The sequence below is a fragment of the Nelusetta ayraudi genome, unplaced genomic scaffold (assembly GCF_046127955.1).
Source record: "Nelusetta ayraudi isolate G7.1 ecotype Tasmania unplaced genomic scaffold, CSIRO-AGI_Nayr_v1 ptg000002l, whole genome shotgun sequence".
Taxonomy (NCBI): Eukaryota; Metazoa; Chordata; class Actinopteri; order Tetraodontiformes; family Monacanthidae; genus Nelusetta; species Nelusetta ayraudi.
In genome coordinates, this window is record NW_027466052.1 from 9,988,477 (window position 1) to 10,011,895 (window position 23,419).

At 43.3% G+C, this 23,419-nt stretch overlaps 2 protein-coding genes and 1 long non-coding RNA gene across 3 annotated transcripts; 2 read left to right on the forward strand and 1 right to left on the reverse strand.

Moving 5' to 3' along the window:
• Nucleotides 1-1,323: 1,323 nt before the first annotated feature.
• Nucleotides 1,324-11,950, reverse strand: dbndd1 (dysbindin domain containing 1). The gene is made up of 4 exons (XM_076023260.1): nt 11,475-11,950; nt 8,666-8,821; nt 4,570-4,707; nt 1,324-1,524 (listed from the first exon to the last, which is right to left on the reverse strand). The coding sequence occupies exons 1-4, from the start codon at nt 11,506-11,508 to the stop codon at nt 1,370-1,372; spliced, it is 483 nt and encodes a 160-aa protein (XP_075879375.1). The 5' UTR covers nt 11,509-11,950; the 3' UTR covers nt 1,324-1,369.
• Nucleotides 11,951-12,300: 350 nt separating this feature from the next.
• Nucleotides 12,301-15,658, forward strand: LOC142887860 (uncharacterized). Its single transcript, XR_012926609.1, has 3 exons — nt 12,301-12,401; nt 14,570-14,663; nt 15,095-15,658. It is a non-coding gene; the product is annotated as an uncharacterized LOC142887860 (long non-coding RNA).
• A 448-nt stretch (nt 15,659-16,106) lies between these two features.
• mthfsd (methenyltetrahydrofolate synthetase domain containing) lies at nt 16,107-22,809 on the forward strand. The gene is made up of 9 exons (XM_076023292.1): nt 16,107-16,249; nt 16,359-16,462; nt 16,802-16,915; nt 16,973-17,086; nt 17,735-17,841; nt 17,957-18,054; nt 18,988-19,100; nt 19,200-19,325; nt 20,501-22,809. Exons 1-9 carry the CDS (start codon nt 16,222-16,224, stop codon nt 21,260-21,262), a joined length of 1,566 nt encoding a protein of 521 aa, XP_075879407.1. The 5' UTR covers nt 16,107-16,221; the 3' UTR covers nt 21,263-22,809.
• Nucleotides 22,810-23,419: the final 610 nt, after the last annotated feature.

A 23,419-nucleotide genomic window follows, 5' to 3' on the forward strand; every position in this document is an offset into this window, starting at 1 on the left:
ACTTTTTTCACCAATCTGCTTTGAAACCCTTCTATTATTATTATTATTATTATTATTATTATTATTATTATGTTATGGCGTTGGTGATCACCACCAGTACAATGTTCATCTCTTGCATGGCTATGTTGTATAATAATCAAGGACACATGAAAACACACTCAGTTGCGTTACAATTAGTCTCATTTATTGTTCTACTGTCACCTCTGACCCATCCCATCACACTAGTCATAGTCATTACCACTCGTCTGCTTTAGGTTTTGCCAATAATGACATGAAAATACTGTATCCAAATCAAATCCTTACAAAGGCGATCAAAAAAAACAGTTGGCACTTTGTTGTATTTTTGGCATCACACAGCGCTGAATGAAGACCGTGTCACTGAGCACACTCTTTCTAGCCGCTAAACTGCTTCCTCAACAACTTCATGCATCTCAGCCAATGACATCTGGATACCAACACACCTTAATAGCAGCAGGTTCGGAAAGGGAGTAATGTAGAAAACAAGTTAAATGCTCACCAATTTTGAAACGAGTGAATAGAGAATGAAAAGATTTGAGGCGTAAAAAGCTGGTGACTTTGACCTCGGTTTGTCAACGCCGGGTGTCTCCACCTCGTGTGCCAGTAATAATCCCGCCTGGTGAGCAGCTGTGAGCACCACTCTGTGAAACAAGTGCAAGGTTTTCATCTCAAAGGACGTAGATTACAGCACAGATTCTCCATTAAAATAGAGCTGGTGGGATGGATAAAAATGTTGCATCGTGCTCACTGTCCTCATCAGATCTCATAAATGCCTGCCAAAAAAAACAAGAAATACAAAATGCTGTCACATTTTTTAAGCCGACAAGCCTCAAATTTCCTTTTCCAGTTGTCAAATTAATTCTAAACGATTCACAGTGTCTTTAAGCCTCACAATGAGGGTTGGACCATCACGGCGGCATGATGTACACACAGGCGGTGGCACCTCCCGGCCTTCTCCTTCTCTCCCGGAGAGCCTGTGAGGAAGGAGGAGCTGCAATCACCCCACTGGCCTCTCACCTCGTACTCGTTCAAATCTCCCTGCAGCTCGGGCTTGATTGAAACAATGATTGTGTGTGTGTTCCTAGAGAGAAAGGGAGGAAGGGATGAGAGAAGGAAAAGACGAGGGTGTCGCACGTTGCCGATGCGGCGCAGAGCTCCGAGGCCTCGATCCTCAACTGCTCTGTTCAGTGGCATGAAACATATGGGCGCGGTGGTGGTGGTGGTGGGCGGGGGTGGGGGGTGGAGGTGGGTGTCTTCCAGCTCGGTTCTCTCCACCTCTGAGGTTGTTTTTTTTTCCCTTCCCTCTCCTCTCCTCTCCTCTCCTCCAATCTGCTCTTCAACTTCTTCGGTATCAGGGTTGCTTGGGCCTCTCCAGCTTCATTAAGGGATCCGGGGTGTCTGAGTCACTGTGGTGCTTTCTCTCCCGAGGAGCTTCGACCTTGCTGCAGCGCGTCCACGAGGGGGAGCGCATGTATCCGCCTCTTGGAAGCACGGGCTGGTGGGAGCCTGCGGAAAGAAATAGTGAGAAATGAGAATTCCGGTTCTTCTATATGCAATACATTCATTTATAAACGTCTCAAAAAAAACCCATCTCATCAGTAATGTTGTGAAAACCATGGAATCCAAAAATATGAGCTGGAATTCATGCATTGGTTATTATTATCAAACCAATACATGCATTCTAGCTCATATTTGTGGATTCCATTGTTTTCTCAACATTACTGATAAGAAGTTTTTTGTTTTTTTTTAAAGATATCTGCCGTTAAAACGTCTCATCTGTGAGGGTTTTCATTTTTTGCAGTTCCGTTTTGTACCACCTGGTGGCAATATCCAACCAACAAGAACACAAAACACTGAGTGGCGGTGCCGACAACCTGCTTTGCTTTGGCGCCCACTGGGTCACCGAATGAAGGTCATATGCATCAAACCAGATTTCAGACATGCGAACCTGACCACACACACACACACACACACACACACACACACACACACACACACACACACACACACACACACACACACACACACACACACACAGGGGGTGGGAGGAGCAGGAGACATATCGATCTGAAAAGATTGATTGATGGTGTCTCCACTGTATTTTTAATGAGGACAACGACCTCATCAGCGGCAGGAAGGAGTCGGCACATCCAAGCCAAACCCCTCGCACACCTGCTTGTGACCGAACGTGTGCTGTGTCCACTCCTCCCTGACCTTGCTGGCATCTGGTTTAGGGGGGTTTAGGGGGAGGTATAGAGGTTCCTTTATCTGCGGTCTGCAGTGCTGTTGCTGCTCCAGACACAACTTTGCCCCCAGCTATGAGCTCGTCTGCTGAAACTCCTTCTGTTGCGCTGGCGAGTGGCCAGTAGATTCACGCCACATTTGATGCATCTAAAATGTTAAACTCCCCTACAGAGTAAAAAACGAAGCAAAAGAAACCCTGTGAAAGCTGTGAAAACAACACATATTTCTATCTGCGCCCGTCTATTTCTGCTTGTGTCTTGAGAGCAGTCATGGCTCTCGGGAGGCCTTCCTGTGTTCCACTCCGAGCAGCACACATGAGCCGTCAGAGACAGGCCTCTCCTGGGAAAACTGGGTCTCACTTTTAACCCACGTACCACTGGAGTACTAAGAAACAACCACAAAAATGGTTACAGTGTGCAATATACAGTCTGCACTGAAACCTCAGTCACTATCGGACCAGGCCAGTTATTTTTAGTGGAAAACCTAGATAAGACACAAATTGTTGCTTGCTCTTGTCTTGTTAAAACGACTGATTCAAAAGCCCAGCACAGCTAAAAGGAAACAGAGCGGAAGCTGAAGGGGAAGAAGGCTGAAGTGAACAGTAAGATTCAATAGAGTAAAAAACAAAACCAAACAAGACAGAAGCACCCACAGATAACGTTCAAAAGCAGTTACTCTGATTGTGACAACTGTTTACATGGCTCTGAGGTCTGCTTGTTTCCAGCAGGGAACGGTGAATTATTTAGGAACCTACATTTAGCATGAACCCACTCAACCTTCCTCTCTTTTGCTCTCGTCTTTCATGATGCCACATTTGTGACCAGTCTTTCTTATCATCAGACGTCACCTCGCATTCAAGCGCGAAGGTCAAGTACGGAGGTAGAAACAGAACAGCTGCTCACCACAGAAGTTGTTGCTTTGTCCACACGCATGCGCACGCACAGACTTAATAAGGATGAAAAAACGAGTTTCTCCAGATCTATTTCTGCTACTGACCTCTGCAGGTAAAAATACATCAGTGAGTGATAAGACTCAGCAGTGAGCAGTAAAAGCAAAGGCATGAATTGTCCCCTTACACTGTGTACATAAAGTATCGTAGTCAAACTTCAGGAGTTAATGACGTTTCAGTGAAAACTTCATGGTTTTCTTCATTTTAGTCCTTTATTCTCTGTTACTGCCAATCTGTTGACTGCTGTACAGAAAGAATGTGAGGAAAACACTGGACATTGTTATCCTGCTTAGAGATCAGTCAGGTCCAACCGTTTTCTGGTAACAGACTGTCACCACACCAACAGATTATCCGGATGTGCTCAATAGTGAATCACTTTTAAAGCCAAACAAAGCAAAAGTCCTGATAAAACCAGTAATTATTGCGAGTGATGGTGCAACACATGCGCCAAGAAGCCGCTAAGCTCCAGTCTGACTGACTCGCATCTTTCCTTTCGTTTGAATTTGTGAGGCGTTTCCTAATTGGCTGATGCAGGTGATGGTGTGCAGTGCTGAGAGCCTGCCGAGAGGCAGGAGCATCGCAGGAGGAGGAGAAAAAGGAGGGGAAACACACCGTCCGCATTCGGGATGAGGCCCCGTGATCATAAATTAAACACGAGAGAGATTTTGTGCTTCCGTAACGCGGACGCACCAACCTTAATGCTCTACCTTCTGCTCTATTACACCGCGACCCCTCTCCCTTTTAACGGGCCTTTATGCGTCAAGGTATTTGCTGCGCTCAATTAGCACGGCCAGCTTGTGACCACCGCACAGGTCTAAATATAGAATGGCTGTAAAGTGAAATCTTTACAGCCTGAAGAGCCCTTTCGAGTTGTACATTTTTAATGGCTCAGCATGTCTTTTTTTTTTTTCCATGCTGCGCCACGCCAACACGGGACTCCATGAGAGGCGAATATCCTGGCTGCAGGGAGGAAATTCAATTTGGGAAAAAGCTCCCAAGAACCATAAAATTTAAAGTGCAAAACGCCGAGCCAGCTACACTCTTTGTCTTGAATGAAGCTCTGGTGCGAAGACAAGTCGAGCTACTGCAGGAAGTCTTGCACAAGCAAAGCTTGCAAACTTGCAAAGTTAATCAAGGTCAAGAAGGTGCTCAAAGTTGAATCTTAATATGTTAATTCTTAGATTAAGCATTAGTAAAATACAGTAAGCAGTGAAACTTCATGGAGATGAAGTTCAAAGGTGAAGAAGAGGAAGAAGAAGAAGAGGAAGAAGAAGAAGAGGAGGAAGAGGAAGAAGAAGAAGAAGAAGAAGAAGAGGAAGAAGAGGAAGAAGAAGAAATTGGTAAATATTTAGGCCCACCTGCACGGGGTTCGTTGTGGTTTTCTTCATCAGAGTCGACAAAAACTTCAGCCAGTTCCTGGTCTGACATGTCAGTGAGCTCAGTCAGATCCAGGAGGTCAAAATGCACCTCCAAAGAAGACACGCTGCTTAGCGGTTCTGCAAGGCAGACAGATACAGAAACAGGAAAGTGTGAGAACGATGGAAGCGGTTGAGACACAAACACCAGGTTCCTTTAGTCATTACGTACACTAACAACACTGCAATGTTTTTCTCTGGACTTTGTCGCATGATTAACTGCACCTCAGGATTGTACAGTGGAATCATCTCTGGTGCAAAAGATAAAACAACATCCACAGCAGACATGGAGCAGTCCGTTTATTTGGCATCTTGTGTGATCACAAAACAACAAGCAGATGCAGCGGTAAGTATGCCAGTTCACACATGATGGTGGGATGTGTGACCTAAATGCAATTTGCATTAAATAACACTTTTTGCTTTCACATGTAAAAAAAAAAACTGTTAAATAAATTCACAGTTTCTCAGAAAACTTGGAATGAAAGTGTATTTTTATTTTAAATGTTGTTTATCTCTGTCCAGTGGCATCTGGACAGTAACTTTATAACTTTGACCAGTGACTTCGGTGAAAACAAATTTTTAACAAGGCCCATAGTCGTCATAGCCAGCTAATTGATTCTTGCTTGGTGTATTCACAGTAGTCCTTTTTGCCTTGAGCTCTACATTATAAATACTTTTTTTTTTTACGCTTTCTGCTGCTCCCCTAATACTCTCATTCAGGCTGATTTAGCTTAACAGTGGCTGTCTTTCTGTCAGCATGCCACACACAAAGCGTTAACAGTCGGGAGACAAGCCCTAGGGTCAGCTGAGATGGAAATAGCCGGTTCTACAAGGCGTTTTGATCTAAATGTTTCCCCTGGGTGTGCTGCACCTGTTCATTTCTGCACACACAGGAGTGACTATCGCTGCACACATTGGGGTTACGTTACAACATAACATGCATTAACGTGTCAGGCCCCCCATTCCAGTCCCAATGACCGCAGAGGTGAAAGAAAAAAAATATTTTAACACATTCACTTTAAGGTAGTTTTGTTTTTACATCAAGGAACATAGAATAAGCAATATAGTAGCATTATGTAAAGTAGCAATGGCAACAAATAAAAAGCATAGAAAATTATTTATTATTATTTTGTTGTTAATGGCTAAAGAGAGACAAAAACCTTTAGGATTAAAAAAAAAACTAACTGAGGTTGACATAATTCATGCATGACCACAGACAGCATACAAAACGTGAAAAATTTTAGTTGATTAAAAAAAAAATAATAATAAAAACTCCCTCTACTGTCATGTGACCTCTGTTTCACCTCCAAACCTTATGAATTACTTAAAATACACAATGCAGACACGACACCAAGTTCCTGAACAAGACTGAGTCAAATGCTGCCCGTGACTGGTGTGGTACATGAAAATGCATATATTTACAAACCGAGTGGCCATCTGTCCAACGCATGAATGATTCATTTATTAACAATAAAGTCAAAACATGAGGCGGACAGAAGAAGATGGCTGATCAAGGTGGCAGCTGAGCTGTTGCCGTTTGTGTTGTTTTTACATATTATTTTAGTAATTTCTGTAATGTTTTTTGTTCGACTAACTTCATTCTTACACTGAGGGAAACTCACAAGGAATTCCAATGTACCTGTATGAACCTGTTTCTATCTTGTACAAATGGCAATATCTATCTATCTATCTATCTATCTAACGCGGTCGCAGTTGTGTTGATTCTATACTGACATCATCATTCTGCCCGTCACACTTCAGAGTTAGTGAATTCCATCATGGGTGATTTCATCTGGAGAGAACATCTTGTGATAATCACACTGGACCTCTTTTCGGTTCGCAACAATGATTCAATCATTTTATTTTAGCTTTTTAATTTCCTGCGATATTTTCCTCGCCTCCCCACGGGCTTCCTGACTATTCTACTTGAATTCATTCCTCCCTCCGGGCTGGAGGGTTCCCGCTCATAGTTAGCAGTCTTTTAACCCGCTTTTCAAAAAAGAGGGAAAAAAAAAATGATGACAGAAAAGCCTGAGGTTGGAAAATGCGGAGGAGGAGATAAAGGGGTGAGAAAGGGCGAGGCAGCGCGATGGAAGGAGTGGGTTGGAGGCAGCAAGGTAAGAAACTGAAGGCAGAGACGACAAAAACCAAGGCAAGCAGCAAGACAAAAGCCGCTGACCTTATTTTTACTGGTGACTCCTGCTCCACTGTGCTTGTTTTTAACCACCTCTCCCCATTTCCCCCCCCTCACTCTACCACACCCTTCACCCCTGAATAATTGATCAGTACATTTTCTCTTGCAGGCAGATGCACAATTGCCTTCTTCTTTAAAGGAGACACTAGCGGGGGAGACTCACTGGGGAGAACGACAGAGAGAGAAAGAGAGAGAGAGAGAGACTGATGGATGATGTAAAGCCTCCATTCTTACAGCAAGCACACAGCCTGGTGGCCCATGAAAACGCCTTCCTCGGTGTATTTTCTGTCACACGGCCTGATTCTCACTCGTCTTTGAAGTTCATAAGCGTAACAGAAAGAAGATTGTTTTTCATTAACAAAAAAAAACCCTCTATGCTCTTAATCTGCTGCGCCGACCCAAACATAGAGAATGATCAAACAGGGCTCTGATGTGAGGAAGACAATGAGATATGCTGTATGACGGTGATTCACTGGGTCTCTCATATTATAGAAAGAAATGTAGAAATTCCAATAATGCAAACTTCATTTCATCTATGTTTTAAAGCAATATTGCATCTATATCCTGTTGGTGAACCCACCAGAAAGGAGAAAAGTTCATCTTTCTTATTTTGCTTTGGAAGAAATAACTGTTTGTGATGTCACTATTTTCTCTGTGTTTATCTATTCCTTACGATTCTCAGTCTCATTCAGTCGCCTTCTGATATGGTGGAACATACAGCTAAGCACAAGTTTCAGCAGTAGGTTGTAAATAGTAGGCTAAATATGTAGCTATGGCTAATGAATTAATAATTTTGAGATTCTGCTTCACATTGAGCCAAGGACATTAAGACACCTTTAATCTATTGTTTTTCACAAATTGTGTTCTTTCAGTGATATCAGGGGAACAGTGATCTACTTTCAAGAGTCGTCTTGCAGGTGACTGATTAAAGAGGCACCTTAACTGCAACGAGGCGCACACACAGGTTGGCCTCTGGATGTGCTGTCTGCTTGCGGGAAAGCATTGAGTTGCTGAAGCAGATAAAGGTTGCCTTGTCATCCATGTAGCCCTGCATGGTTGTGTGCCTGGTGCTCTGGGAGAGAGGAGCGTACAGGGAATCCTCTGTATGGGACGAGTGCACAATGAAGTCTTTCAGTCAAAGCTGAGCCGCAGTGCTCTTTGAAAACAGGGAGCGGGGGGGGAAGAATACCTAGAACAGGAAGTGATCGTTCAGATGGTTCTCAGACCAAAGAGGTGAACTTGAGTAAAAACAAAAAAAAATGAGCCACCTCAAAGTGTGTGAAAGGCATTAGTGATGTGCGGGCTCAGAGCATTATTAGGTGACGTTGTGGTTTATATCAAACCAGAACCATTGACAAAACATGGTTTCCTTCTCCACTCTTGTTCTCACTTAATTTTTTGAAAATATTTTTTTTCACTCACTTCTTCAGGGTGTGTGATCCAGAAAAATTTGTTTTCAAGCTGCTACTAAGTCAAAAAGAGGCAACATCGTCCATCCATTTTCTGAAGTGAATGAACTCCAGACTGGGCTTACGTCTGCTTTCTCTCGGACTCGCCATGTTTCTCTTGCTACTCTCAGCGCTCCAGAGTCACGTGACGACACCCCGACAGAGCAACACAAAGGAAGTGTGGAATGCAAGCAAGTGAAAGGAGCAGCCGGCCTATTCTCAATGGAACAGGAGCAGGATGGCAGCCTGCTGAATGCTGCTGAGGAATTAAAACTATATTATTGATCCCACCTCTCCATCGACCCAATACCAATACCGGCTCTGGTGTTGATATTATTGATATTTGGATCCATCCGCCCACCATTAGCCTGCTTGTCTTTGCCCCTTGTGTACTCACGCCTTCTCTCTGCGATGTGCAGCAGGCTCGCAGTGTGTCCCGACAGACCTCCCTCCTCCTCTTCATCCTCCCCTCCTGTCTGGTGCTGGAACAGCTCCTTGGATAGGTCACCTGAGTTGGAAGACTTCAGCAGCTTTTGGATGTCTTTGTTGGGCTCTGCAAGTGCGAGCAGGAGCAGACAAAATCAAAATGTGGACTCACTGGTCCTTTAACCCGTGATTATTTATAACTTAACACCAGCACTGTGAGGTTCATATTCAGGGGGAGACACTGCACACATGGCCAAACTGAAGCCCTTTGCATTGCAATCTAAGATCGGCACATAACAGTAAGTTGTTTTGTTTCACCTTCAAGCTTCACATTGAGGGATAATCAGACAAACTGTCTGCAAAGTTATTGATTAAGGATTAAAAAATATCAACTGTCATCTTCTGAACAGCATGTGTGTTCATAAATACAATAATCAACGTATTTTAAACACAAATGCCTGTGGTGCTAATAAGAGATCATAACAATGCATTTCTTGTGTTCATCGTCCATCCACGTGCATTTAGAGGCTTGAATGTCTGTAGGTTATATGAATATGACATTCTTTACTTTGTCTGTGCGTAATAATCCAACAAGTGTTACGTTAATGACGATAATGAGAGATGCTAAGAGACCCTTCAGCATCCCTTCAGAAAACAAACAAAAGCAAAACAAAACTATTCACACACAGGCTATTAACACAGTGTGAAAATAGAGTGTACTTAAAATAGAATTAATTTAAACACAGGTGCGTGCCCGCTCTGTTGACACGGTTAATGGGTAAAGGCTCTTTAAGCAACAACCTACACCAGGGAATTCTAACGGCAAAAAATAAGCTTGTCTGTTCACTGTTGCTGCCATACAACGCAGGAATAACATCAGTAAAGCTTTTTACACAACGAGGTGCCGACTCCATGGAGAGTATGTGGGTGCTTAACAGCTTCCTGATGGGCGTCGACAGATGGCTGGTGCATTTTGCTCCAAGAGGGATGATTTTTCTCTTTGCTGCACACACAGCGCGCGTAAAATTGCCGCCCACGCCACAAAAATGACAGCGCCCTGAGAAGCTGCGTTCATTGCTCTTGTCCTTGATTGATCCCCCCAGTGAGAGGCCAAACAAATCTAGAGGCCATTCCTCTGTTGTCGAAATGAAATGTTTGTTCGGTATTGATTATCTAGCAGCCGCTCCGGTTTCTATCTGTAAGTCATAATTGCCATGATATTGGATTTGAATTTGCGGGTGACACTGTGGTATCACCCGCAGTGCACACAATCATTCATTAAACCGTACATTAATTACCACTGATTTGAATGCCAGTAAGCAATTGCGCTTTGGAAAACAGAGATATTTTTGATCCTAAGAGACGATAAATTCACAATGGCAATTCTCCCAATGCTTGTTTCCTGCTGCCCCAGTTCAGTTGAGGCTCTTATACTGCCAAATATTTTTTATTCAAATACATATTTGGAGGATAAATTCAGTTCCTGTCCTGACTTTCACTGAATAGAAAAAGAACAAGCAAACCCTCAAGAAAGTCAAAGAATTATGGACGTGCAACAGAGAACATGTTTACACAGATGGCCTGATGCCTCAGCCACCTGTTTGACAGGCTGTGAAGACACCAGAGTAAACGCTGTGCATTTAAATCAGCCTCTCTCTCTGTCTCTCTCTGTCTTTATAATTTGAACTTGTGGAACTTAAAGTTGACAGTGGATCAGTTTGTTAGTCCTGACAGGCAGACAGATAGATTCAGTGTCTCCTATTTAAATATATCACTATTTATAGAATTTGTTTGGATGTCATCAGCCCTTCTGATGTGCAATTTTTGTTGTGTAATTTTTCTCAGGCATCTCATCTTTGCTGTCAGAAATGCATGGTTTGCAGAAAAAGTCAGAAAATGTTCATATCAAAGTACAATCACTTTAATGAACATTCTTTAAAAAGAAGGTCTTACTAGAATTATCACCAAAAAAAAAAAAAAAAAAAAAAAAAAAAAATCACTCACAAGGAAAAATAACAGGGAACAGGTAAGAGAAGGGTCAAGTTAAAATGTAAATAATAAAAATGTAAATAAAAAATAAAAAATGTGACAAAACGAACTAAATGATCTATTTGACACGAAGCTTTGCAGCATTTTGCTATTAAAATGTGACCTACAAAAAGTTGCCACACTGCTGCTGCTAGAATCCACTTGTACTTTCCCCACTAATTAAATGTCCTAATTAGCTAGCCACGCTAGCCGTCTGCATGGAAACACACAGAAAACGACTTGAAGTGGAAAGACAGATAAAAAAAAACAACAAAAACAAAAAAAACAAACAAAAACAACAACAAGTCGTTACTATCCTTTTGCAACTGGCTGCAGAGACTGTGTACATCGTTGCTCCAGGGTTTCCAGCATGTGCGTCCACTGTTGTACTGCATTGTGTGCGCTGCCAGTCCAGCTTTTGTGCTGCTGCCCTGCTAGTGTGTTCCGCCTGGGCTACACATTAGTGACCCCCCCATCGTTCACATCCTCACAGGCTGTGTGTGTGTGTGTGTGTGTGTGTGTGTGTGTGGGGGGGGGGGGTCTGCCACCAGCCACTAACTGCTGAGTCAACATTTGGAAACAAACGCAGCGAGTGTGACCATCATCATTCAGTCCCACCCTTTGGAAAGTGTGCATGGCACCGCCCGGCCTATAATAATTATAATCCTAGCTGCTAGACGCCTCGGACATGCTCGCTTTAGCACCACAGATAAGACAGGAGAAAAGACGGGGAAAAGGGAAATGGCTCTTACCTGGGCTCCCTGCAGCCCCTCCCTGCGCCTCCATGCAGCTCAGCTGGCAGTGTTCAGCGGATCACCACTCCAGCATCGAGGGGAAAGAAGGGAGGGTCTGTCTGTCTGTCTGTCTGTCTAGACCTCAACCTTCCAAAGACTCTCCTCCTTCACCAACACCTTCCCCTCCTCTTTCTTCTTCCTTGCCCTCTCCTCTTCTCTGCCTCCTTGGTTCTGGAGCTCCAGACAGGTGATGTGATCGCCTCTCCGCTGGCTCGGTGCACCTGCCCCGCTGTGCCATCAGCAGCGCCGTGCGAGAGCTGCACCGCCACAGGGAGGGAGCTCTGGAAACGGCCACATCACTGCACAGTGCTGCACACTTCTCAGCCACGCTGGCCGCCGCGCCGGTGTCATGCCGAGATATGCAATCCTTGCCGAGACTCGCACGCGCCTCGCGGGAGCGCGCGCAACACAGGGACGTGAGGAAACGTCAACACACTGTCACAGTATTCAGTCGTCTGCTGTTGTTTTATTGTGTTGGGAGCTGTTAAATGCGGTTAATGTTCTGAGAGTTCGTTATGTACCTTACCTGAATGCACCTTGGAAGTTGGGCTAGGCATGTGAGTGGCTGAGAGGGAAAAGGGGGCGGGGCAGAGGTGAGAGGATGAGGAAGTCTGGTGTGTGCCCCGGTGAGTGTGTGAGTGACGAGAGTAAGAGAGGAGACCTTTTTCTTGCTTGTGCGGTTTTGGCACGCATACAGTAACCAGAGTCGAGCAATAAAGCAGTCTGTTTGAGAAACTGTCAGCTTCCTTTCACCGTTGGGTCACAGGTGCAAATAAGTACCAGTCAGAAGTAGCTGTATGTCGTATTCAGTGACGTCTCTGGGTCGCGAATCACTACAAAGATACAGCGCTGCGCGTTCTCGCGAGGTGCAACGATTCTTAGCAGGTACGCAGAGTTTGGCATGACACCGGCATTGTGGGGTGCCGCTTGGTATGCAGAGAGAGAGAGAGAGGGGGAGAGGGAGAGAGGGAGAGAGGCAGGAGTGTTCATGTGGCTCACTGCCCAGACTGATGGAGGGACAATAGGGGTAACGGGGAGGTTTATGTGCCACTGGTTCGTGTGTGTGTGTGTGTGTGTGTGTGTGTGTGTGTGTGTGTGTGTGTGTGTGTGTGTGTGGTGGTGGTGGTGGTGGTGGTGGGGGTGGGGAGGTGCACACTATGCTACATGTACATGAAAGTCAATGTGTGCGCAATGTGCATGCATTAGTTTTGATTGTAGGTTGTAGGTATAAGGAACACCAAAGACTGAGGTTAACAATGGCCGTAGAAGCTGTTGTGAATCCAACAATCTCCAGAATTCCATGACAAATGTCAGGTCCATGCTCCCATGGCACAAATCAGTGACACAATGATGATTTTATTTATGTTTTTATTTTTTTTATTTTTTTTGACAGTCAAACATAGTTAAGTTTAGAGCTGAGTTTATAGCGAAGGCAATTCTCAATTGATTAAAGAAAAACATAAATTTTAAAGCCCATACTGTACTATTCAACAATCCAATAATCCAACATTGCATTTTTATGAGACCTATTCCTTTGGAAATATGTTGGTAGAGTTTGCCCTCTAGTGGTGGAATTTGTCTCTTTCATGCAATTATGGTGAAAAAACAATAGAAAACTAACATCTTTTGCATCTTTTGCTGAGACTTCCTGTAATTATCATAATAATTACATTTAAAGTTGAGGGAGGATTATATTTTTCCTTTACTTATCATTAATCTTAGAAGGAGCAGACATCTGACGGCTTCACCGACTAAAACAGTGAGAAACTGCGCCTTGAGAAACATCCAGGGAACACTGCGGTTGAACTTGTTTACCTCTTTGTTCTCCACAGGGCTCGGCTGCCATATTCTGTTTATGCTCTCATGCATAGAAGTGGCTTTTGAAAGGGGGAAAAATAATACATTTCCACACTTGTGAGATTCTTGTTCTTTTGTGTCATGTCTCAAATCTATCTCCAGGATGGACTGCCACAGGATTTGTTATAAATATCCATGGTGCCCAAAGGATAAATCCTGTGGAACCTGGTGATTCTCAGACATTTCCTCGAGTGCCACAATTAAGTCAACAATTGTGGTTTTCAAAGATGCTCTCTCCAAGGGTTACGCCTGACATTAAATCACATTGGCAATGCCATGTATGCTGTTGTATGTATGTGTATATTCACAATATACACAGGTATGAACAAGAAGGATTTAATTCATTTACCTCTTTACCATAGCTTCCCTCTGAAACGTGTAAAGAAGAGTTCTCTTATGCACGACTCCACCCATTTCTGAAGAAAGACAAAAAGTTTCCGCCCTCGACTTCTGGGACTTCTGTCTCTGCTGGGATATTCCAGACCATCTGACACTACTTCAAAACTGCCACAAACACAACAACACACTAGAGTTTCACTGCAATGTCCAGACCAGCACGGTTGTGGGAAACATGACTCAAGCACATGAGGTCGCCTATGCAGAGGTTTATTGTGGTAAATTCAGGGAGGTAAAGTACACACACGGTGTAGAGATTATCCTCTCTCATGAGACTTTGGGAATTCAGGGTAAAAATGAAATGATTTTACACACAAAAACATGAAGAAAATATGACCAATATGATCCATGCAGTGTCCTGAGAAACTCAAGATGGGAAACATGCTGTTCTTAGGCTAACGCTTTCAACCAATGCTAATATGCAATAACACTCTTTGTGTGGATGAAGTAAAGTACAAGTGAGTGCGAGCATTGCAGCGTCTGAGCAGTGGCAGCAGAATCTGTGAATGACTGCCTGTCAATTGGCCCCAGTTTTTATTTTATGAATTGTATTATTTATTTATTTTTACCTTAAATGAAAGGATTGGAACTTTATTATCCCCCTGAAGGGAACATTGTGTTACAGCCCCCTGAGAAAACCACACAAAACCTAAGTAACATGCATGCAACCACAACAGATGGTGCCCTAGTGTGTCAGGGGAAAGATCCAAGCAAGTTATTAATAAGGCCTATGATTGCAGGTATAAATTAACTTTTCAACTTTTTCAATCTGCACTTGAATGCCATACACCGATGACCAGATGGCGGCAGCCTATAATTGGAGGACGGTGGGTGACTGGGGTATCTCACTTTCCTGGTGCCCTAGGCCCTGTACAGTCCAGAGAGCTCCTGAAGGTGACACCTTGCAATCTTGCCACACTTTTTAGCCTGCTTTACAGTGAGAGACCCAAACTAGCAAATGAAAGAGAAGGCTAAAAAATAGACTCACGATTAAACAAGAGCAAAATGTATTCTTAAAAGAAGTTTCTACAGTAAAACAAAAAAAGCACATGCGCCAGTGTCCTTGGCAGAAACTGTATGTGTATTTGCCTCAAAGGTTAGACTGGCTTTCATCCCTGTCTTGTGAATAAATTGACCATAATTAACAAATGTTACCCAGGTGCTTTAGCCACTCAGTGCTACACTCTATAAGCCATGTGTTGACCTTGCCACACATGCCAGATCCTGTTTGGAATTATTGCCTGATATGTTTTTGCTCTGCTCTATTGTGACATTTAAAAATATAATGAGGCTATTGGTTGTTTTCTTTTTCTGCCCCCTTCAAGACCACATTACCAATAATGACAACCACCTACCAACAATTACAACGTCATTCAAGACCACCAGCTGCCATCGAAGACCCACGTCGAACCGCAACATCATCCAGCTGCACTCTACAACAGATGCTTAAGCTGTTCCCATGCTAACAACTAACTGCCCAGCTCTTTCTTACAGCTATAATCGTCTTTGTGCCGGACTCCTGGAAATCAGTTTAGCTCGAGACCTCAGAAGCCGCAGGAATGAATAATACAGTCCTGTTTTTCTGTTCTAATGTCACCCTTTGCAATCTTGTTGCTAGATGTTGCACTGAAACCTTTCACCTATCACATTCTCATATTCAATGAACTTTGTCAATTCAGTAAGGACAAAAAATGTGCAAAATCTATTGCTGTGTCAAAAGACTAAAAGTGAATCTGCCTGTTGACACATATAAACGTATATCATACATATATATTATTTCTCTGCAAATTGAGCTAAAAAAAAAGAGAGGCTAATGTATGATCATAACACAATTTTCTATTACTGTACAAAATAATGAACCGAGTATCTGCTTATCTGAGTGCAACATATTTAAAAATAAAAACAACATGAATAAATTGCTGCACTTTTTGCTTCATTCGCTGACAGATTTTTTTTTTTTTTTTTTTTTTTTTGTGCAACAGACCAAAGTGAAACCCGTTATTTTGTACTTAAGGGCAGGGCAGATAAATTGTAGGGTAATGTTGGGCAAGGTCATTATTTTAACGATGGGTATCTCAGTTATCAAACGTGCAAGTTGAAGTACTGACCTTTTCTCACATAAAGCTTCCATAGAAAAATATTGAGGCTATTGGAAAATAAGCTGCGTATAACACAGGCCTATTTTATTGTAAAAACAGACAAACAACAATACAGGCACAAACACACAAAACATCGTTTTTGATGCGCATTTTTATAACTAGTTCTCACATTGACACAATTAGGTTCGCCAACGGTTCGGTAGGTCCCTCCTAAGCCGCCGTAGAAATGATAAACACTGACAAGCAGCTGTTCCCCCTTCTCGTATTATATTTCACGGCTCACGTGTAAAAATACACTGCGTCGTACTAACCGAGCGTTGCAAAAGACTCATCTTTCCATCACCGATAACGTAATGGAGCCTGTTATTCAAATAAGTTCCGGTAGGTTGAAATGTTTCCTGTCGCTGCTTGTGCTTTCCGTATTAGCAAGAGCAAAGTGAAGCACTTGGGCTAATGTTTCCCCGTCATTTTGTTGCTTTTTCCTAATCAGGGGCGTCGAAATGGGACATCCGTCAGAAAGTGTGGGATTACATCGAGGAGAAGAATCTGGCCAACTTTCCGAGGCCTGTCCACAACAGAATTCCAAATTTCAAGGCAGGATAAAGCAAAACGGCCTCGACATAATTATTCATAAAGAATCATCCGTTGCCTCAGTAATAAAATGTGCACGTTGATACCTGTGCGTCGCTAACTGTTCACTCGGGACACTCTGAAGGTAGTAACATAAGTAAGAATTAGGTATCAAATATCTGACTTTGCCCTCAGAGTTTTCTGTTTATCAAAAGGTGAAAAATATATTCATTGAATTACAATAACGGTGCTGTGATTTGAGAAAGTAATGTGCCTGTTTCTGCTACAATATTGACTCTGTGGTATTTAAATAATCTTTCCTTGTGCATCCGTTGCTTCGTTTACTCTGTGTTTAATGACCAGAGTGCAACTCAAGCATGCAACAGGCTGACAGACCTGCAGGAGTTCAGGAGCAGCCAGACAGTCAAAGTCAACCCAGACAGACCTCAGCAGCAGGCGCGCTTTCTCACTTTGGAAGTAAGTCGCGTCTGAATGAAAACTACCATCATTATTTCCCTCTTCCCTTTCAACCAGGGCGCCTTCAAAGCCTGTGCCAGGGTGTCTGAGCTGCAGGTGTTCACCCACACGGCTGAGGTCAAGGTGGATCCTGATAAACCTCTGGAGGGGGTCAGGCTGGCAGTGCTTCAGGTAGCACTGTGTGAAAGGCTTTCACACTGTATATCACACATGATGTCAAACTGAAGGCCAAATCTGACCCCTACAAAGAATTGAGAGATACCCACAAAGTTATTCAAAGATATAGGATGACTGAAAATTTATAGCTTTTGTTTGATGACATCTGTCTTTGTTTTAAATTTGAAAAGTTTGATGTTGAATGTCATTGATGGCTCTCTTGATCTAGTACAAGTGTTCATAGCAGAATTATTATTCTTTTTTTCCTTTAAAAAAAAAAAAACATTTTATTATACAAATACATACATGATATGGTCAGTTGATCATTGATAATATTTATTATAGCGGTAATATGTATGGAGCATAAGCAGAGAGGGTTTGACACCCCTGCTGCATAACATTATTATTGGACATGTTGCACCTGTTTTGTCAGCATGCACATATAATAATTGTCTTGAATAACACCTTGATCCTGTATGAAATAACTGAACTGAGAAAAAAATGCCCATAATCTTCTTTTAAGGCATCTGAATGCCATGTATGTGCTGAAGTTGATTTATATCATCTTTGTTATTTTCAGTACCCCTTACTGAATATCTTGTGACTCAGTATGAATCTGCAGTAAGGTTTAATAAGTCAAAACATTTTATCCTCTCTCCACAGGCGCAGAAAACTTTATTGGTACCAACTCCTCGCCTTCGCACTGGTCTCTTCAATGAAATTACTCCTCCTGCAGGTGCCAACAAAGAACAGCTGCGTGTCTGTTCCTCCTCTCAGGTCTCAGCATGTTAATCCTCGGTGTTTTTATATGCATTGGCAACCATGGTTTATTTATTTTTCTTTTTAACCACCTTATTTTCCCCCCAACCCTGCTTGTTTGCAAACCTCTCAGGGTGTGAAAGACTTCAGCGTGCCGGTTGGCCTGGATGACAAAGTAAAGGTAGATCTGGTGGTGGTTGGCTCTGTGGCCGTGTCAGAGACAGGTAACTATCAGTCTGCATTATCATCATAGATCTGGCTGTTCTTGTAATATAATGCACCAATTTTTCAGAGCTCTTATTTAGTTGTTGGTAAAATGGTTTGTGAGCAGAGGAGCAGTTTTGGAAGAAGAAAATAAATTCATAAAAAAAATAAATAAATAACAAAGCACATGGTTTAAACTCTATTCTGCATTTATTGTTTGTATGTTAAAATGCACATTATGTTTGAGTGGAGACCCAACCACCCAACTTCTTACTCATAGCTGATCTGTCCTCGTCTTTCTTCGTGTGGATCAAACTCATTCCCTTTCCAACCAGTTTATCACCGATCCGATTTTCGTTCCATACCAAGAAAATTCAAGTGACTGTTTCTGTGGAGAAACACTTTAGCTCATGAATTTACCAGGCCTCTCTGTCGGAAGATATGAAGAAGAACCTATACAGCAGGAGGGGGGCAGATGCATAATCAGATCCATTTAGTCCCTTGTGGGCTCCACTGTGTCCTGCCATCCATATAAATTGTTCCGTCACTCACAGTGCACTTAAGATAAGTGATGCAGGGAGCAGAAATGTTTACTGTAATGCATGCATTTCCAAATGGCTGCGCCTCTACGACAAGCACATGGTTTTCATAAAGTGTTTTGATGCACAGAATTCATCCATGTTCCTATCAGGCCCCTTTTAATTCAGTAACTTCTAGAAAGCCACCCTCCACATGTGTGTTCGGCCCCTGCGTTTGAATGACGTTGCGTGTTTAAGATCCTCGTAGCCTCTGTTGGGAGATGTTGGACGTGATAGAGATGCAGCGTATTTCTGACTTCTTTGACATTATTTAATTAGCAACATGCTGCGAGGATGTTTGAAAGCATGCTGGCACTCAGAGTATCGCGCAGATAATGTGAGGCCTGCTGTTCGTGGCTCCTGCCCTCCATGCAGGCTTTCGCATCGGAAAGGGGGAGGGCTATGCTGACATGGAGTATGGCATGATGGCCTCAATGGAAGCTGTGAGCGACTCGACCGTGGTGGTGACCATTGTGCATGACTGCCAGGTTAGTTATTTTCTCACCACATGTTGTTTCGTCACCTCCTGTATTGGATCTTTTTGATGAACACTTACTATATTAAAATTAATTGATCTGCTCAATCAGGTGGTGAATATTCCAGAGGAGTTAGTAGAAAGTCACGACCTGACCGTGGACTACATCCTGACACCCAGCAGAGTTATAAAAACAAACTGCCAAATCCCCAAACCCCAAGGGATTATTTGGACAAAGGTACAATCAATGAATTATTTATTTATTTATTTTGTTGTTGTTGTTTTTTTTAATGTATATTCCTGTGTGATTTTGGGTCTTTTTTTTAATATAAAATCGAGGACCGGGACAAGGTTTGTCAATCTGATAGAAAAAAACTGGTTTAGCTCATCAGTTTGATAAATTCATGTTTATTTCATGTCCTAACTTGCTTCACATCACATCCAATCAAACACATAAACTGACTCAGTGCTGCGTTTGCGCATGCTCACCCTGAGTTTCTTTTCCCCACATTGCCCTCTAGTGGACATTTAATGAAGCCACACTGCAGACTGTCTCGCTCCACTTATACTTAGTTGTTCTCTGATGTCAAATTTACAGTGAAACGACTAAATCTTTACATGTTGCCAAGTGGCAACAAGCTAAGGCCTAAGTCTTTATGAATAAAATATAATTCATTTAATACGTATATATTTTCATATACATTACAAACACTGCCGTTGTATAAACAACTGTACATAGGCTCGTAAACAGTTTAATTTTAACTGAAAAGAATCAAGATTTGTCCGTTTACACTGTAGCTCAGCTTTCGACTGTAAACTGCTGCTTCTGGCTCACTGAGGTTCCACTGTGTTTTTCCACCTGATAATTTGTCTTTGATTAGACGTTGCATGGAATTATTCTCTGTAACCTCTGGGTTCCTTAAGACACACTCGTGAGTAAACAGGACCCAGTGACCTCACTGGCAGGAAGGCCATGTCTGATCATCAAAGGCTCTTCTGCCCAGCCAGCCTGGCTCTGCAGGGGCAGGGGAACGACGGGTCAAGCAGGCCAGTGTAAAAACAATAGCCCCGTATATCCTTTACAGGACTGGTCAGCATCAAAGGCTGCCAAGGCACTTACTGGCCCAACAAATCAGGAGAGCAGCCTTTATTTTTAACTGCTTAGGAAGTAAAACATCCCGCTGCCACAAAGAGAGGCACTGCTGCAGCAAGGACCAGGAGCAGGATGGAATAATTCCATTTAATTTGTCAGCTTTCACTTTATCATTAAATGAGCTCATCCGGAGGTATGCTGGCTCTGAGCCTGTTTGTTTGCTGTGTGTGGCCGCCCCGACCCACCTCCCGCTCCCCCTGCAGCCTCACCAAGCCTGTTCAATTTCTTTGCGTGTGTGTTTTCCTTGTTTTTTTCTTTAGCTGGACAAGGAAAAGCTGGAGAAGATCCCCATCCTGAAGAGGCTGCGTGATGCGGAGGAGCAGGCTGGAAAGGATGTGACTCTTGGTGCGTCGCCCGCCACGCCAGAGCCCAGCGCGCAGGGCAGCCGAGCCAAGAGGCAAAGCAGACGGCGGCCAGGGCCGAACACACAACAGGATCCTGAGAGAGAACCCAAACCGGACAAGGGGGAGCAGTCGGAGCAGAAAGGCAGACAGCGCCCAACTAGGGTAAGGAAGGAAAGCAGAGGGGATGAGGGGGCGGCCAAAGAGGGAGAGACGCGCGAGAGAGGGAAGGGGAGGAGGAGGAGAGGCAACGTGAGCGAGAAGGGCCCAGAAGAAGGTGGCGGCGACACGGCGGCGGCGGCACCGCGGAAGCTCCCTCCGAGCGTGACCACAGTGTACCTGGGGGGGATTCCCGCGTGGCTGCGCGTCAGCGAGCTGAAGAGCGCCCTCAGGGAGAGGGACGCCGCCCCCCTCAGGCTGACCTGGCAGGGCGCTCAGCACAGGGCCTTCCTGGATTACAGTGACCCTCCGACAGCAGAGCAGGCCCTCGCCGCCCTGCAGTATCTGAGTGTGAACGGCCACAGCCTGCAGGCCGAGCTGGCCAAGAGCCAGCGAGGGGGCAAGAGGTCCGGACAGTCCAACAGGAGGCCGAGGGCGGCGGCGGCGGCAACAGCGGCGGCTCCCAAAAACAAGCCGGCGCCAGATGTCAAGGGTGACACCAGCGAGGTGACGACTGAGTGAGCGAGCGAGCGAGCGAGCAGCATAAATCCCATTGCAGGAGAGCCGGACATGTTGGTCTGCTGCTGCAGCAGAAGTCCTGGCTGTGTGCGACTGTTTGTGGGTCGCTGAATCGTTGTGATGGTGGGTTGCCAACCCAAAGTTACACTTAACCATCCTCACTCCCCTTTTTCCCCCCAAAAAATCTCTGCCCTGAAACGTCAAGTAAAGCAATAAGAAAATGTGAAGTGAAGGCAAAAAGAGAGTCTCAAAAAGTGCACCGACCTCCAAGCTTCAAATTTTAGTTTTAGTCTAGTTTTTTGTTCATTCTTAGATCGTAAAATGTGTTTCGAACGTATATTTGCATTTCAGGAATTCATTCAAGTTAGTCTCAGTTAATTTAATCTTGGAATTTAAGTAAATTGCAGGTAAGTGCTGTGAGATTCTAAATAATATTAAAAAAAAATGCAACACCTTGAGACACAGAGCATCAAAATGTTACTTTAAAGGTGATTTGCTCAAATTATTTGATTGACACAAAACCCATGTGCCTTTTTTCTTCAGACCTCCTGGTTTATGTGTCCTGTGAACCTTTGTTTCTCGTTGGTGCTTTTAAATATATATATATATAAAGTCTTGAAGTTACATTGAACATTTTGTTTAAACACAGTTAAATACAGGCAGATTGATTTCACAGAGGAAGTGTTTAGAGGATGTTTTATGGATAGGAACATGAACACCTGTAGGGAGATTTGTTCTTCAGTATTTCTCTTTTGGTTGATAATCTCACAATACAGGAACATAGCACAATAAGGTTTTAGTGGCTTGTAGTTCTCAGTGTAGTATTATTATGATTAGTTACGCAACATCGGACAATTCTGAGCCATGAAGTAAGATTTCTTTTTTATTGACATTTTGGCAGTATTGTTTGACCTCAGATTTTCTATCATATCCTTTTTCTTTTGGAGCCTCTTTTGTTTTGTTTCTTTTATTTGTTTTTGTCTTCTTCTTCTTCTTCTTTTTTTATTTTTTATTTTATTTTTTTTTTAACTCTAGCAACGTTGCCATGAATTCTGAGCAGTACTTGTAGTTTCATTTAGTGTCTTTGAAGACAGGTTGTGTTTGGGAAATTTTGGGTCATGAAAAGAAACTGGATTAAAGATTTACAAAACATTTATTTAATCAGACAGAATTTTGTCATGACTATTCTGTCTCAGAATAAAAACACTACGGATTTAGGAATTTTAGCTCACGTGTAAAAAAAAAATGTTTTGTTTTGTTAATGTCGACTGAACCTCTACTTCAAATGTATATTTTTGAAGGCCAAACCTGTGTTTTATTACATTATTCTGCTTTTTGATAACTACTTGCTTAAGTTTCTTTTCTCTCAGAAAATTGTGGTCACCGACATTTTACATTTAAACAGTGATTAGAACAATTCCAAAACTTTCGGTTTGAAGACATACGTTGAACGTGTTGTATTGATTAGGTTTAGTTTGGGTTTGACATTATACAGTTTGGCTCGTTAAGTGTTTGTAACCTATTAAAACATTCTTCATGTAACGTTTGAACTTTTATCTGCTATTTTTTCCCCCCGCTATCATCAACAAGAAAATATGTTCACGCATTTGAGGAGGATGCAACTACACGTTGTTCCGTCGCGTCCCTCAAATAAACTCACACTCGTGTACAATTTTCCTTCCATCGTCCCAGTGAAGTCCAACCCTCAACAACAGTCAATTTTCAATTGTAACTACCCTGAAATGCAAATGGTGCTTTTTTTTTTTTTAAACCTCATTTTAAAATGTGTCACTCATTACACTCATTCAATCCAAGCTCGAGACCCGCTCCACCCGAACTCATTCACCCACATCTAAACACCTCCGTCTTCTCTCTTCCACTTCCCTGCGCGCTCGCGTCTCTCTGCGAGTGTGCGCTGCACGCCGACGCTCTGGACGCACGGGGACACAAGCGCACGGCGTGTCTGTCTGCACCGAGCAGATCTCTGACTTTTTATGGAGCTGTCAGCCAGGCCTGGCCGGGGAACAGCTGTGGAGCCCCATCTCGCTGCCGCGGCCCCTGCCAGAGCGCTGAACCTCAAGCAAATGTCACCAGGCTGTTAATGCGCCGTTCCACCGCTGCTGAGCCTCCTCATCCCTACGGGGTTCAGTCAGTGGTCAC